General features: G+C 39.4%; 1 protein-coding gene across 8 annotated transcripts in view; it reads right to left on the reverse strand.

Annotated features, from left to right (window-relative positions):
• CBLB (Cbl proto-oncogene B) overlaps nucleotides 1–13,003 on the reverse strand; it is a 225,729-nt gene extending 212,726 nt beyond the window's left edge. For 3 of the 8 annotated variants that reach the window (XM_027564994.1, XM_027564910.1, XM_027564652.1), the window contains exons 1-2: nucleotides 12,881–13,002; nucleotides 11,361–11,542 (exon numbers count right to left, since the gene is read on the reverse strand). In XM_027564994.1, the coding sequence (XP_027420795.1) occupies nucleotides 11,361–11,528 (168 nt within the window). In that variant the 5' untranslated portion in view covers nucleotides 11,529–11,542; nucleotides 12,881–13,002. Of the gene's footprint in view, nucleotides 1–11,360; nucleotides 11,543–12,210; nucleotides 12,368–12,566; nucleotides 12,755–12,806 lie in introns of those variants that run through there. The other 5 variants (XM_027565080.1, XM_027564827.1, XM_027565259.1 and 2 more) reach the window with 5 other exon arrangements.
• Nucleotides 13,004–16,987: the final 3,984 nt, after the last annotated feature.

The raw sequence follows: 16,987 nt of genomic DNA on the forward strand, positions 1-16,987 counted from the left end.
CAGGTTCCACAAAACATGGATGCACTTTTGGGTACTCAAAAAAGTGCTGGGACTAAATGAAAAAGAGTTGAACAATAATATTTTCAAGAACTACAAACACAATGAATCAAGGAAACAACAAATGAAGATAGCTCTCTTAAACTTACTTTCTCAATTGCTTTCTTGAGAAATAACCATATCGTCTTTTGTGAGGAGAAAAATCTGACTCAAACTATCAAGCATCAGCTCCTAAGACAAACATTTCTCACATTAACAATGGGCATTTCATCTCCCTCCTTTTTGTACACAGTGCCTAAAATAATTATCCAGCATATCAGTCAGTTCAGCCGCTCAGTCGTGTCCGACTCTGTACAACCCCATGGACTGCAGCACACCAGGGTTCCCTGTCCATCACCAACTCCTGTAGCTTGCTCAAACTCATGTCCATCAAGTCGGTGATGCCATCCAACTATCTCATCCTCTGTCGTCCCCTTCTCCTAAAGATTATCCAGCATGCAGTACATAACTAATAAATGGATGTATAAATGGTTGGTTGATTTGATTCTGAAATTCTTTATATATATTTTGACACACAAATATTATATTACTTTCTCATTTTCATGACTGAATTATACATAATTGTTTTTGTTTTCCCCGCTAAAGACTGATGAAGTCTCAAATAAATCAATGACTTAACAAATCCTGGTTAAATCAAGAACGTTTCTCAATTCTTAAAACTAAAAGATAGTATCACAAATATACACAAATTTCAGAAGTATCACCAACAACATCCTACAACAGGTAATTTAATTTTAGCAACATGGTACAACATGTCACCAGACTGATAAATTATTAACCTGCAGTTAGGGGACCAGGCAGTTTTAAATTCATTTCCTCTAACTGGTGAATTTTTTAACTGATAAATAAAAAAATTCTCCCAGGTATTTTTTTCAGACATTGCAAATTACTGTAGTTTAATAGATTCTTTTAAACATTACAGATTTTTCATTTCCTATTCACTACCTGAACTTATTTCTCATTTGCTTTATTTAAACTGTAATTCCATCTGAGAATTTATTGCTTTATTCAGTAAAATTGTTTGATAACTACTATATACCAGGTACTGAGCTCAGTGCCAGGAAATTATAGATGACTAGAGCATACTTCCTGCCTTAAAGAGTCTGGCAGAAGAGACCTAGTTCTCTATAATTAACTTAGGAGCAATGTAATTCTTGCTCTAAGGGATCTTAGTAAAGATCCTGTCCAATCCATTCATTTTCAGATAAAGAAACTAAGAACTACAAAGATTAAGGGACTATTAAAAAATCATTAATCCAACACAAGAGTCTGCATCTTATGAATCTCAGGCTGGTCTTCTTTTTAACTATATCACAATTTAATTAGAATTGGGCATATAATTAATGATTCCTGGCTAAACTCATTTACATTTTTATTTTATTCCATTTGTGAATTTACATGAACTTCAGGACCCATTTGTTAATTCTACAAACGTTGGTGCAACAGGCATTGTCTCCAGCCCTAGGGAATACAGCAAGGAATAAATCAAAGACCTGTCCTCAAGGAGTTTTCTAGTGAAAAAAATCGGTGGCTTGAAAAAGAATGACAGGAAAATGGGAGCGCTATAATGGAGGAGAGTACAAAGTGCTGGAGGAGGAATGAAGCAGACATGTCCATGTGGCAGTACCATGAAAGGCATACCTAAATTTGCAAAAGGAATATTCCAGGCAAAGGGATGTGCAAAGGCTTGAGAGGCCCCAGAGAGCAGGGTGTGTGAAAAGGAGTCAATGCAATCACTCTAAAAGGTGGACGCAGAGGAAGCCCGTGGTGAGTGGAATGAAGAGCTCTGAAATAGGCTAGAGGCAGTTCAGCCCTTGTAGGCCACACGGTTTTCTAAACCTGCACTTGGGCAAGCGCAACATAAAATGCTGAACTACTACCAGATGCCGCTGAGTGTGCAGTTCATCAGCTGGATTAGTATTAAATTCTGTGGTTTATGACAGCTCCTGCAGAAAATGAATAACCTTATGCCAGGACTACTTCTTCTAAGCAGGTCAAATTCAATTCAATAAATATTTATTGAGTGCCCGCTATGTGCAAGGAACTGTGAAAGCCAGGGACAAAAAAAATGCTCTTATAAAAACAGTATTTTAAGGAGAAAAATCAAGCTCACCACAAGGTTCAAGTTCAGATTCAAATGACTTAGATGTCTTCTAGAACTGTCTAAGTTGCTCCCTAGAATGACAGCAGGTCCCAACACAGAAGAACTTTCACGGAGAACAAATCTACAGTCACATTACAAAATGATGGACTTTTTAAGGCACCAACTGGTACATAAAAGGATTGGTTCATTACTCTTTGCTTCTGAACTGAAAGGTAAAACATTTAGTGTTGGAACTGGGCTAAAAATTCCATTATAGTCAGTGACTCAAAGGGCTTTAAAGAAGACTTTGGAGATCACCAAGACCAACTACTTCCTTGTGACATGACAACACTTAAACACAGAAATGGAACTTAGTGGAGTTTACTGCTCAGAACCCTGCCTTCTGAACTTACAAGTGAGGCACTTTCTCCTTAAAGGTAGACAGCTGCCTGATGTAATTCTTGAAATGTGTTTAAAGATTTTTAAGTAGACCTCTCTGTATATGTCTATATATACATCATCCCACACACATCAAAAATACATTTTATATATATTTTACACACTAGGTATTTCAATAAATACATGAATATGTATTCAAATATATAAAATACATATTCAAACATATCAATGCAAAGACACAAATGTAAACACAGGATTTACTAGTGCTATACGAATTCTCAAAGCCGTTAATTATTTTTGGAACATTCTCGCATTTAAACAGTTTCCTGACTGTGCTTTAATTAATATTTCTAGCCAAAAGGTAACAAAGAAGTATTAGGTCAGCAAACATATTTCCTGCAAACAAGATTCAAACCAGTCCCTAAAATCTATGAAAGAAATTTTACTGAAGCAAATGGAAACTTCAACAGTAAGGAATTGGGTGCATACCACAGCAGACGTCCATTATAAAACACACCTCACTTCATGGAGCACTCAGTTGTATTATATCAAGTATTATACCTTCAAAGTGAAATATCCCCTTTTTTAAAGATAGTATGGGAAGTCTGAAAGAAATCCTTATTTGTGCTTCCCAGGTAACTAACTGTTCTAAGAGATTCCTTATTGCAGTTACTTAAAAGCTTGTTGTTATGATAAAAAGTATCTATGAGTTCTTCAGATTCTTTACATTTTATCTCAGCAAATCACCACTAAGTATATAAACGTATAAGAACTTGTACAGCATAAAAAGTAAAAAATAGAAAAATAAAATAGAACTCTTTCTACATAGAATATTAACTGGGCAAAACCAGAAGGTTAGCATATGATTTGTTATGAATCTGGAAGTTACTCATAGTAGGATCTGGGCAAACCACCAATTTTTTTTTATGGTTTTCAAAGTTTTCTTTAGAAGACTAATATATTAAAAAGCACCATTAAATAATTGTCTAGTTGTATTGAGGTCAATTATGTCTTCATTTGTTCACTATCCTTCCATATGAGAATGGAACTTCTTAAGGGTGAAGGGTGTATCTGTCTCACTGGTCTATTTCCATCACGTAATACAGGACCCTGCATATAGTAGGTGTAAAATAAAGATTTCAATGGAGGGAAGTAGGAAGATATGGAGGAAAGAAACGAAGTAAGGAGGAACCTCTCGGAAGTAATATTACAAAAAGAATATCCCCATCTATATTGAATAAATCTGTCGACATGAGTACAAAGCTTGGAGAAGAACTTGGTCATTACAAATATAGAGGTAAAGGTCCTTTTATTTCTTGTGTAAAGAGGACGAGTCAAACATGCTTGAATCTTCATATCATGAGCATAAGTCATACATGCTTAAATCTTCGTACCATGAACACAGGCCTGAGAATCAATCAGACCTGGGATCTAGCCCTGGCATTCGCTAGCTTTACAACCTTGGGCCAGTTTCTTCTTCAGGAAACCATGGAAACTTCTAAGGATGTTACAAAGTCTCAGAAGAAGAAAAGTAAAGTGCTCAACACAACACCTGGCATGCAGTGGGCACTGGCAACTTTTTAGGATTTCTTCCCCTTCCATATTAGACCACAAGACAGCAGAATCACTGCAGGTTTTGCAAAGGTAGGAGAATTAGACCAGGGGCACTGGCCACCTTGTTGGGGATCACTAAGAGTTCTTTCATTTGGTTCATGTGTGTGTAGACATGTGCATACTCAGTCATGTCCAAATCTGTGCCATCCTACATACTATAGCCCGCCAGGCTACTCTGTCCATGGGATTTTCCAGGCAAGAAGACAGGAGTAGCGTGTCATTTTCTCCTCCAGGGGGAATCTTCCTGGTCCAGGGATTGAACCCACATCTCCCGTGGGTGAGATTCATTACCACTGAACCATTGCTGAAGCCCATAATTAGTTCCTAAAGTTTGTTATACTACCTGAAATCCTTACAACGTCTCCTGCTTTGGGCAGAATAGCAGCAATAAGACCGAGTCACTACTCCTCACATGGAATCAGTACATCGGTACTCAGCTGATCTGGAATCTTTTGAAAGGTAGAATACTTAAGTAGTATTTTTGTAATTCCTATTGAAAAACAGTGTGAGCTTAACAATTATTTAAATATTAATGTGTTAAACAGCTAAAAATTTAGTCAAATATTTTCCAAACAGTTCTTTAATGACTAGGAGAAAATCAGAATCTTTCAAATAAATTTGTAAAAATCTTAAATATGTGCCCAAGCAGAGTAGACACAGGTAATACTGTGGTGTCATTTAAGTTGCAGGATGTTTTAAGGTGATCTTAATATAAAGGTTCAGGACTGATTTCCATTTCAGTTTTTTTACTTACATACGCAGTTAACTGCTGGAAAACTATATTGTTTATAATATGCAATTTGAAAATATGGTTTAAATATTACAAATATGAGTTAAAACACTTCCTGACAACCCTAAGTAAAATTTACAAATTCCTCCATAACTTCACTGTATATTTCCTCATTTCCCTCTTATCTACATATAAATTAGTTATCTACCAAGCATTGCCCTTCTACTTGTTCTGAGCCTTTCCTTCCTACACTGTAATCCACAATACTACTTTATCAATTACCTCTTCTTCCATCTTAAATCACTCCCTACCTATATTCCTTCCCCTCAATTCTATGAACCTCTACGATAGCATCCACACACACACAAGGCTATGCTCTGCTCAAATCCTCAAGCTATCATAACTTTCTTTTACTAGTTGTCCCAGTTCTAGAACAATTTTCTTGAATTCACATACTGAATTTAATCTAGCTGTCACTTCAATCTAACTGTCATTGATGCGACATGGAAAGATAAACAATGGCTTGACTCAAGAAATGCAATGATTTATTAAATTTTCATTCAGCTTGGATTTTTCCATTTGAGCTTATTAGTTTTCTTAGATGTTGAAATTACTTCCTTACAAAGCTCTCTCTACCCAGGAAATCAATATGCTCTCATTCCTTTCCTATCTGTTCCATCACTGTTCTTTGTAGGATTCGTTTTCCTTCACCACCATCTAATTATAGATACACAAGTGATACAGCCAAAAATTCCAATCTCTGACTTTTTCTCCCCAATTCTCACCTTCTAGTCTGCCTTCCAAATCTCTTGCTGTTGTACAGCTTGAAATGCCACCTCTATGGGCATATCTACCAAACACACATTTCTAGTTTTAATTTCTTTCTTTAACTGCATATTCAATTTTCTGACTTCAAAATGGATATTTCACTCTGGCATGTCAAATTCAACATGGCCAAGAAACAAACATCATGCACCAGGCCCCAAGCTTCCTCTTTTTCTTCGTATGTTCCTTATCTCATTAAGGGCATCACTGCTTTTAGAGTCAACTAAGCTGAAAACCTCAAGAGCCACTTTCACTTCAACTTCTCCTTCATCCTCTATCTCTGAAGGGTCGCCAGGACCTTAGGTTTTACTCCAAAATGTCTCCCACTTTTGAACCAACATTGGCTATATCTACTAACAATTTTCTAGCACAGCCCTTCCTTATTTCTTACCCAGTCTGTTTTAATTTCTCTTGATCATTATTTCTACCTTTAAAGGGTTTTTCTCCCCCTCTTAACTCATCCTTTCTAGAGTCAAAAGAGTAACTGACCAACACAGCCTTGACATTCTCTCACTCTGCTCAAACATTTCAATGGTCCTCTGCCTACTAACTAAAAGTCCAAATTCCTTGACAAAACACTCAAAGTCTCTTTAAGCTTCTCTAACTTTCCTTCGCTCACTCCATCATCTCCCTTTACCCATCACTCCTTCAGCCTGCTGTGTCCTCCACCTCACTGGAATCCAAAACAGCCTCTAAAGAACAGCTAGATAATACTACCAGGTATACCACACCATACTGCCTACACCAACTTTCCACCCTAGCAAACGATACTCACATACTACGTTACAGCACTCTGTGGTTCACTCAGTCGTGTCGGACTCTTTGCAACCCCATGGACTGCAGCGCACCAGGCTTCCCTGTCCTTCACCATCTCCTGGACCCTGCTCAAACTCATGTCCATTGAGCAGATGATACCATCCTTATTTACACCGTATTACAGCACTTACTGTATCTTCCAGGATAACATGGTTATTTATGATTGTCTATCTTTCCATACTTTGCATATAATTAATGAATGATGAAATCACTAATAGCATAGAAAGCAAATTTGAAAGAAAGAAGTTGATTCAAAAATCTGAATGGTTATAATTTTATAGGAGTTAAATGATTACTAACTAATGAAGCCTCCTATTAAAGGTATGCTCTATATCACAAGGATAAACCCAGGGAACTCTTGGGAAGATTCCTTTACATCTTTTACTTTATCCGAAAGTTTTACCTAGAAAGGACAGGAAGCAAACTTTGGGATCACTTCATTTATCTAAGCACAAATTCAAAAATCTAACTCAGTACTAAACAAAATAAGCCAGATATGTATTGTGTTATCCTCTACCCAAGTCTATTTGGGCCCATGATCCTGCTAATAGAGAACAACCTCACTGAGGAAAATGAAATATGTGAAGAATAATTCAAATAAATGATATTCCTTATTCCAAGAGCCCAAGGACGGTGATATTCTCAAATCCATCAAACACAAACAACCAGCATCCGAAAATAAAGTTTTAGTCTATGTGCAATATTTTTCAGAGGTATGAGTAAATTAATTTAGAAAAGAATACTATTTTTTAATAGCTGTATGTATTTTAAGACATTTTGACTGAAAAGCTTTAAAATATATTATAGTTGAAATGAGATTACAAAGACAGAGAATAAATTAAATTCCAAGCTTGAAAATGTATTAAATGAACCAAGGACAAAAGGCTGGAAAAGGCTGTTTGACATCATCACTTTTTAAATGCTTTTAAAACTGTCAGTAATATAATTTCAAATAAATGACAAGGACAGCAAGACAAAAATATAGGCAGGTACTCAACTTGTTTTGCTCTTTGGCATCAATTAACTATTTTTTAATTTCCTGAACATCCATGTATGCTCAGTACATTTAGTATTTATTAGATGGAAAATTGTTTCTTCCACTTTCCATCACCTGGCTAAGATGCTTGTGAAAACCATACTCAGGAACCTCACATTAATAAATCATCACTCCTACACACTGATTAGCAATCATTTCCTTACCCTCACCACAGCATTTTCAACAAGAATACAATAATGCCTTTCCTATAAAGGCAGTGGCCAGCAGAACCCAGAGAGACAACAGTCTAAGAAGTGACCAGAAGAAAAACAAGGCAGATGTTGTTGACTCTGCTCCCACTGTACTTTGTATAGGTCTGTGTTACAGACTTCTCCATGTGACATGGCAATTACCCACCTACATACCTGGCTCTGATGATGGTCTTGGAGCTTTCTTGACAGGTCTAGGGCAGATTTATATCTTGTCTAGCTTTGCATCTCCAGGTAACAAGGACTTCATAGAAACACAGTAGGTCCTCAATAAACGTTTAGGTGTTTAAGAACCTCCAGCTCTGTGAGAGTTTTGGAACAGACTCCACATTTCAGGTGTATATGAACCTCACTGTGTATTCATGACTAATAGTTCTGTCTCTGTATCAGAGAGGCATCCACTGATCTGAACAGTTTGGGGTCAGCTATTGACTTCCACTGACACATGGAGCTAAGACCAGAAAAGATATCTAAAATAAATGAGATGCTCTGGGATATGTTACTACTCTTTTCCTAATAAATGTACCACGTTAAGTTTGTGTCACTAATGTTTTCTTTCAAAACACTTTATATCTTACAAGGAACACAACTGAGCAATTACTCCCTCCTACTCTCAGTGACCTTGCATAGAAAGCGTGCCCTCTGAAAACATAACAGTTAGCTAGAACTGGAAGCAGAGTTGACCGTTTTAAATTCTAGAGGCTAGGGAATGGTGTAACTACACACTTACTAGGTTTTTCCCCTACAGTCTAAGACTGCTTCATAAGCCCCGTGAGATAAGTTATTTTACTTTGTAGGTAGCTAAGACATACTGTACTTGGAGCTTGTTTACAAATTTACACTTCGAAGATTTGACCTTGTTGAAGAGGTTTTATAAAGAAAAATGCTGAATACTTAACCCTGTCTTCTACATAACTACCAGTTAGATTTGAAAGTTACTATTGTTATTCACAAGCTAAACTCCGGCTATGGCAGTTATTTTACAAAACAGTTAGGCAATGTGTCAAGGGATTACCTTTTGGACTAATAATAAAGTTCCTGATGTAATCACCAGGACAGTGTTCATTATATGAACCACTTCCTTCACCACTGACAAGCAGAAAGATAAACACATGTGGGGGGTTCTTCTACACTATACAATTAAATAAAATATTCTTCCAATTAGTAACTATCAGTGCTTTTTCATTACTGTGAGATAGAGTAGCAATAAACGTACTGGACTTTCATAATGATTTACATGGTTTCCCTCCACAAAGCCCACAAATGCATACATAAACGAACACAACAATATTCAGCCTTGACAGATAATGAAGACAAATAGAGAAAGCCATACAATGCACCTTTGCCAATACCTGTACCCACATTCCACTAAGTAGAGACTTCAGGTAATAGATTTCCTCTTGAGTCAAGATTCTCAGTTGGAGAAGCTAAACGCAAACCCACAAAAGGGTTAATAAAATAAACAATGGCAGAAGCCTTTTTTTTTTTACCATAACCCATAATAGATGGCCCATAAGCCATCTATTTTACCATAACCCATGATGAAATAATTAAAAGAGAATAAAACTTAGGTCAACAATCAGTTACAGGCCAAAATTACACACACATTTTTTAATGTTTCAAAAATAATGACTCTATTAACCATATTTTACCACTTCCTCATACAGATCTTTTTCATTTGATGTTCTAATATTTACTTACAATTGTACAAACTCTGACCACTCAAAGAAGGGGGTGGGGAGAGAGGAGATCTCCCTGGTAGAACCTGACCCATTTTTGCCCACTCATATAACAGATAAGTTAAAGAAAAACTTTGACTCTCCTTCTCTTACGCCCAACTAGTGATACAAGCATGAGTGACCTTAAATTGCTTACTCCTCAGAAAAGCAAAGACAGCTAGTATTGTGCCGCCAAATATACACAATTTTTCCAACTGCATGCTCCTCATTCTTAAGTATCCAATGTTAAAATGAAAACCTGACCTCAAGCAGCAAGTTGCAATGTTCTAACACTATGACATCATTCTATCTGAAGTACTTTAAAATCACAATTTGAATAATTGGCAGAAGCTTAAATAGGTCACACTGAAGCCCAAAACTAAGGATATTTATCTGACAAAAATATTCTGGCTCTTCCTTTAGTGCCACCAGCCATAGAATGCCAGGCCTATCGTTCATCTACCCATCTGTGCTTTTCATAAGGATAAACAAAAATAAAGTAAATCTTATCCCCTTCCAGTATTGCTACCACCTCCAACAGTGGCTTTTCGTGGAAAATATTTGAAGTTACGAAAAAAGTAAAGGTAACTGCTTTACTTTTTACTCTTCATAATATGACTTCATGAAGGCTTTAGCACACAGCTACAAAGAAATATTTTTTTAAAACTTCCATTTCTGCAGATATAAAGATATCAAGAGCCCTGCATCAATTAATTTTATAATTAGCCCCAAATATCTATCAAATGAAACTATAAAGGGCTACAAATATTTACCATTATATAGCTTACAGTACTACTGATGCAAAAGCACAACTATTAATTTTGCACAGCAGCAAGCTACATCTTAGGCTTCCCTGGTGGCTTAGTGGTAAAGAACACACCTGCCAATGCAAGAGACTGGGGTTCGATCCCTGGGTTGGGAAGATCCCCTGGTGAAGGAAATGGCAACCCACTCCAGTATTCTTGCCTGGGAAATTCCAGGGACAGAGGAATCTGGTGGGCTACAGTCCATATGGTCATGACTTAGCGACTAAACAAGCTACATCTTAATCATATTTATTTCATAATCCCACTTAGTAAGACAGGACAGTGACAGCTACAGTTTTCTCAGCAGACCTCTGTAAAGTATTCAGGTTGCCTAGACTTGTCTGGGTACTGACATCCAGCACCATTTCTTCTTGTAACTTGTAGTTCACCTGAAAGCAACATGCAAAAACCACAGAGGTTTCTGATACTCTCAGTCCCACCACCTCCATCATAAATTTTCCTTTCACAATAAACAATGTGCAATCAAAAAGGTTTCCTGTTTCAAAATGGAATAGATGAAACAAACTGTGACTCTACCATTAACAACCAAAAAGTTCCTTAATGAAGATGAATTCTCAAAGATGAAAATGGAAACTCTCAAATACTGCTTCCTCACTTTAAGACTAATATGGTTCTTTCCCCAGTAATCATTCTCAGCATCACACACTGTGGATGTCAGAGACTTTTCTTAAATTACTTGTATGCACTCTTTTGTTATCTAAGAGCAACACAACCTTACATAAGACAGAACAAACACTTCCAAAAGATTCTATGCCATGCACCAACAAAGAGCAGCCAACAGTAAAAGCTTTGCATATCTGAGTCATATAGAGGAACTTTGAACCTTGAAGAGTAGGACAGAAGGTGGAAAAAAAAAAAAAAAAGTCTTGGCTCTGAATTCAACTTTTCAAAACACCCAGAGCAGATATAAGAAACACAGTCAATCCGAATCAAAATACTGTTGCCATACCAATAATTATTACTAAATGACAGTACAAACAAAACTGGAGAAAACCACATCCAGGGTCAACCCTGCTGTTGTACAGACACAGTCAGACAGAACTTACCACTTTGTCCATGAGTTTCCAAGTTTTCTCTACTGTCCTGCGATCCGCTGCGGCTTGCTTAGGGGGTCCAACTGCATCTTGAATAGCATCAATAATACCCAAAATCCGTCCTTTTCGGGGGTTTCCTCCTCGACCACCAGGGTTTCTGCCATTCATAGAATTTGCCATCTGGAATCTTAGCTCTTTGAAAGAAAGAAAAAAAAAGTTAGTTGGTCATGAAAATATTTATGCAACAGCAAACAGGTTAACTTGCACCCATTACATCCTCCTCCATCACTGAGAACAAAATCCAGGGTCCCAGATTCAACTTTTCAATACCGTGTGAATTTTTCACTCACAATCTTTACACACAACACACAGGTTTAGGAGCAATGACCTTAGATCTGTTTTCGGAACACTAAGAGTTAAAGACGCATCATTCTCACATGGCAAAGAGTGAAGGCTTGATTAATACATAACTCACAACAACAGTAATAAAAACTTAGATTTCCTCTATCTACGTTAGAACACATCAGTTTCCCCCTCTCCCTGACTTAACCCCAATTTAAAAGACCAGAACTGAAGCCCCTAGAAAACACTTTGGGAGCCTCACTCAAAAACTGCACTTTCACTGTGTGATTTCGCCAAGTTATATAAACCTAAAGATTATTCTACAGGAGCAGAAAGGGCACGACTGTTGTCATCAAAGGCTGAGGACTTGGATTTTCCCGGCTAAAACCAACAAGTTCGGACTCATGAACACACGAGCACACAGTTCTTCAAACAACGCGGTTGAGGAGTTGTTCCCAAGTGAAGAGCCAAACGAACCAACAGACAAATAGCCCATTTTAAAAGAGAGTGAGAAACTGACAAGAGCGGGCACAGAAAGGAGAGAGAGTTCACTTCTTGGGCTTCCTGCGTTTCATCTCATCCAAGTCGGGTGGGGGTAGGGGGTCCAAAGCTTTGTCTCGGGACATCTGTGCCTCCCGGCTCAGGCTCCTCCCCTGCCACTCTCGGACCACAGCTTGGCGGGGCGGGGGAGGTGGACAGAGAAAGGACGAAGAACCCCTCCCGCTCCGGCACCCGCAGCCCCGTGCGTCTGGGGCGCTCCGCGTTCGGCTCCCCGGAGGACGCTCCTCGCTGGGTTGTCTGCAATCCCAGCCCCCTGGCTCCCCTGATTCCCTATTCCTCCTTCCCCGGCCCAGCCCGGGTCCCGGCTTTAAATACCCCTCTTCAAAGTGTGACGGCGGCGGCGACAGCAGCTGGAAACCGGGGCTGTCCCCTCTTCCTCGGAGGCCCGCGTCGGGCTGCCCCAAGCCCCTTGGGCGGAAAGCAGCTCCGAGCTTCCCCGGCACCCCCTTCCCTCCCGGCGTCTCGGCGCCGTAGAGACACGCGGGTGAGCGGGTCCGACTCTACGCGCACGAGCCCAGGGTGCGTGGGTAGCCCCGGCAGGGTGTGTGTAATCACCGTAAAAGCCCCGCTCCCAAGGAAGGAGCGACCCAGAGACGCCGGCCACCGAGGTGGGGAAACGCAACAATTACCGTCAAAACCAATCCACGCCCGCTCTCCCCTCCCGCCCGACTCTCAGGGAGGCCACGGGACGCCGCAGCAGCACTAGCCGGAGGAGGAGACCACTCGCTGGCCACCCCACCCCTGTAGGATACACACAGAGAGAGCCAGGCGCGGGGCGGAGCTGGGGGCGGGGCCGCTCGGGGCTAGGCCAATCCAGCGCAGCCCTGCCCTACCCGACAGCGGGCGGCGCCAATGGACGGGAGGCGCCCGTCCTCCTCGCACTACCACCCGGTCCACGTCTCCCACAGTACACAATGGCCCCAGAGGAAGGCCCTCTCGCCACACGTCCCAAATGGAAAAGGATTCGGAGACAAATGAGGGGACTGGATTCACCCGAGAACGAAAGTCGTAAAGGAAATGGAAGAAAAGATGCAAAGCACTAGGGAATTAACCAATAAGGAGTGGGCGGGTGGGCGTGAGCATTGGGAAACGGAGCCAAAGCGGACTCTGGCTAAAAGGCGGGACTTCCTGCTTCGCTCACCTTCCTAGTCTTTTGTTTCATAGCAACAGAGTAGTGGCTGAGAGGGTGTTGCTTCTTTACTCTGGGCGGATACGAGGCTGAAGAATTCATCTCCTTAGGGCTGCCAAACTTCTACCCAGGACAGCAGCCAAACGGGTCTAAAGCATGGCTTCTTGTGGACTAGCAAAAAACAGCACACAGTCTTTCAGCTTCTAAAATGAAGTATAAGCCTTTCACAGAATAGACTAGGGTTAACACCTGATTGCCAACCAAAGCTTCCTTAATTTCTGAACGTGTTTCCCTTTTGCTTTTAGTTCTGGAGGAATTGCTGATCAAACATCAGGTTGATGAAAAAGTAAACAATTGACAACGCAGGCCAAATTGTCTGCACTAATCATGCCAGGGCAGTAGAAGAACCAGACTACAGGAACTGCTAATGTATACACTGCACCTTTTTATTTACTGCAAGTTGCTGTGTAAATGACTGAAGAGGAAACGGCTTTTGTATTTTGTCTGAGTCACCTTTACTCTGTGTCTGCCATTCTCTCCCAGCATTTGTAATCTATCTGTGGCTCCACCCCCAATGTCTTTAGAAAAGCCCATATCTGACCAGTCTTACAAAGAAAAAGCTACTGTTCTGGGGCCCTTCTTTCAACAAGATCATAGATTAAATAAATGTCTTCTATTAGCTCCAGCCCCACCACAGGTGCTACTAATAATTGCTCTAGATTGTTATGCTTCAGAATTGTTTTCCACCTCAGTGGCAGTGTGGAATAAACTTTACACCTTCGGTTTCTCAGATGTTGTAATATTTTGTTAATTTTAAAAAATATTTCTCTAAACCAGTGAACCTGATAAGATGTTTCTCAGTGGTTCTAACCACTTTCTAGTTAAATAACCGTTTTAGTGATAATGACTGTCAAGGATCCTGACTTCTTTTAACATTCTTTACAGCCCTAAATACAGATGGTTAAAGTTTTCATTTGATTAAAACAGGCAAAACGTTATCTTTGCAGCTGGTCAGGTGATAAAATGTGGTTCAGGAAGTAATTTTGTTTCTTTGCCATTATTTCTATGCCAATAATTAAAGAGTAGTTCCTTGTTTTCACATTGTGTTTATCTGCAAAAGAACTGGCTTCTCCATATCTCTTCCACCCATGCATATCTCCTTTACTCACAGTGACAGTAGCTAAATTTACTAGAGAGACTCCAAAAGGGAAAAAAAAAAAACAACCTTGGGTCACGATTTAAATAAATCCCCAAAGAATATATATATAAAAGTTTTTTCAGCACGTAGGAAAAGAGTAGCTTAAGGAAACATTACAACTAAGTATATACATTCTTACTCATATTCTATACTCATATTCATACTCATATACTCTAATTCTATACTCATATTCATATCTAGATAAATGCAAAATAAATAAAATACATGTTATAGCATGTGGCATTCTTTTGGTGTTAGCTTTGCAACTGAAACAGATGACTTAGTAAGAAAATAGCACTGACTATGGTATCAAGCATATCACATTGATACAAATTACAAATTTTGTGGGATATGGTTTTATGTATATATAGATATATATACAACACATATACACAATGCACACGTAATTTATTTTATATATTATAAATATTACGAATAAATTACAGCTTCATTCTCCACTAGGTATTTTATTAAATCATCTTGAGTCCAAGTTAAGTTCTGGTGTAGTAGGGCTCCCATTTGAACCAGAACTAGGATTCAGGATTTGCTTGTGTCTAATGAACTGGGAAATAGATGGGGAAACAGTGGAAACAGTGTCAGACTTTATTTTTTTGGGCTCCAAAATCACTGTAGATGGTGACTGCAGCCATAAAATTAAAAGACGCTTACTCCTTGGAAGGAAAGTTATGACCAACCTAGATAGCATATTCAAAAGCAGAGACATTACCCTGCCAACAAAAGTCCGTCTAGTGAAGGCTATGGTTTTTCCTGTGGTCATGTATGGATGTGAGAGTTGGACTGTGAAGAAGGCTGAGCGCTGAAGAATTGATGCTTTTGAACTGTGGTGTTGGAGAACACTCTTGAGAATCCCTTGGACTGCAAGGAGATCCAACCAGTCCATTGTGAAGGAGATCAGTCCTGGGATTTCTTTGGAAGGAATGATGCTAAAGCTGAAACTCCAGTACTTTGGCCACCTCATGTGAAGAGTTGACTCATTGGAAAAGACTCTGATGCTGGGAGGGATTGGGGGCAGGAGGAGAAGGGGACGACAGAGGATGAGATGGCTGGATGGCATCACTGACTCGATGGACGTGAGTCTGAGTGAACTCTGGGTGTTGGTGATGGACAGGGAGGCCTGGCGTGCTGTGATTCATGGGGTCGCAAAGAGTTGGACACAACTGAGTGACTGAACTGAGCTGAACTGATGAACTGAGGGAGTGATAGCCCTCCCTGCAAACTATTAGCATGAGCAGTTGATGTCTGTGGGAGAATAAAGACCTACTGGGATGAAACTTTACATCCCAGATGCTTCCAATGAAGACAGAAGAGAGAGAATATAATAAAGTACTGCATGCTGAGGGCTATAAATAAAAGCACAAGGAAATGTTTTTATAGGAGACGTTGTGATACTCAGAGCATAAGCGTTAGTACTTCAAGGTGACAGAATTGGCTAGAGAAATACACTGCTCGTTTCTACATGGAACAAGTCGATCTCAAACACGATGCACTTTAAGGTGAATTGCTATTCTTCAGAAACATGGATATTTGTGACCTAGAGAGAACTTGGGTGTGACACCCTTTATAGGGGAGGAGTGTTCTTCTGGAGGATCCTGGCATGAGGGAGAATGGCGTAACTCCTAACAAAGAGCCTTCCTTCCATGCACCATAACAGCCAAGAAGTGAATTATATAAACAAACTGATTGTAAGTTTATGTGAGACTCTTCCCTCAGGACTCCCAGAAAAAAACTGGGAGATGCTATGGTAGAGGTGCTGAGAAACTATAATGGCAGACATGAACCCTTGTTATTTGAGCATTAATACCTGACATTAATGCTTGTACTCACAGGCTGGTGCCATTTGAGAAAATTCAGCTTAGAATCCTGTCTTTAAACCTGGAGAAAAAAATTAAAAATAAGACACCTATTGGGGAAACCATTTACAGTTTTTTCCATTTGATTCAATTTTTCTTCTTTCTACTTTCTTCAAATTCACAGGTGACCCATGTGATACTAGACCAGTTGCCTAAATAACAAAGTCTCCCTGTAACTTATTTGATCTATAAATAGCCCCTCAAAAAATATTTGTTGAATGAATTGACTGTTTAAGGTTATTGTATAGAAAGTATAAGGTTTCCTATTTCTGTGTAATGGAGAGTCCACTTTATTCACAATTTCAAACAAGATGTTACTTTTCCTACCGGGTAGATTTACAGTGCCCCTCCAACTCAAAATCATAATGACACAACACAAAACATTAATCCCCCAGGTATACAGATTCACAGGTTAGAGATAGATAAGTGGATTATTACCTAGTCATATTTTGGTTTACAAGTCCTACCTTGTTATGGAGAAGGAAATGGCAACCCACTCCAATATTCTTGCCTGGAGAGTCTCATGGACTGTAGCCTG

Source organism: Bos indicus x Bos taurus, chromosome 1 (genome assembly GCF_003369695.1).
Source record: "Bos indicus x Bos taurus breed Angus x Brahman F1 hybrid chromosome 1, Bos_hybrid_MaternalHap_v2.0, whole genome shotgun sequence".
NCBI lineage: Eukaryota > Metazoa > Chordata > Mammalia > Artiodactyla > Bovidae > Bos > Bos indicus x Bos taurus.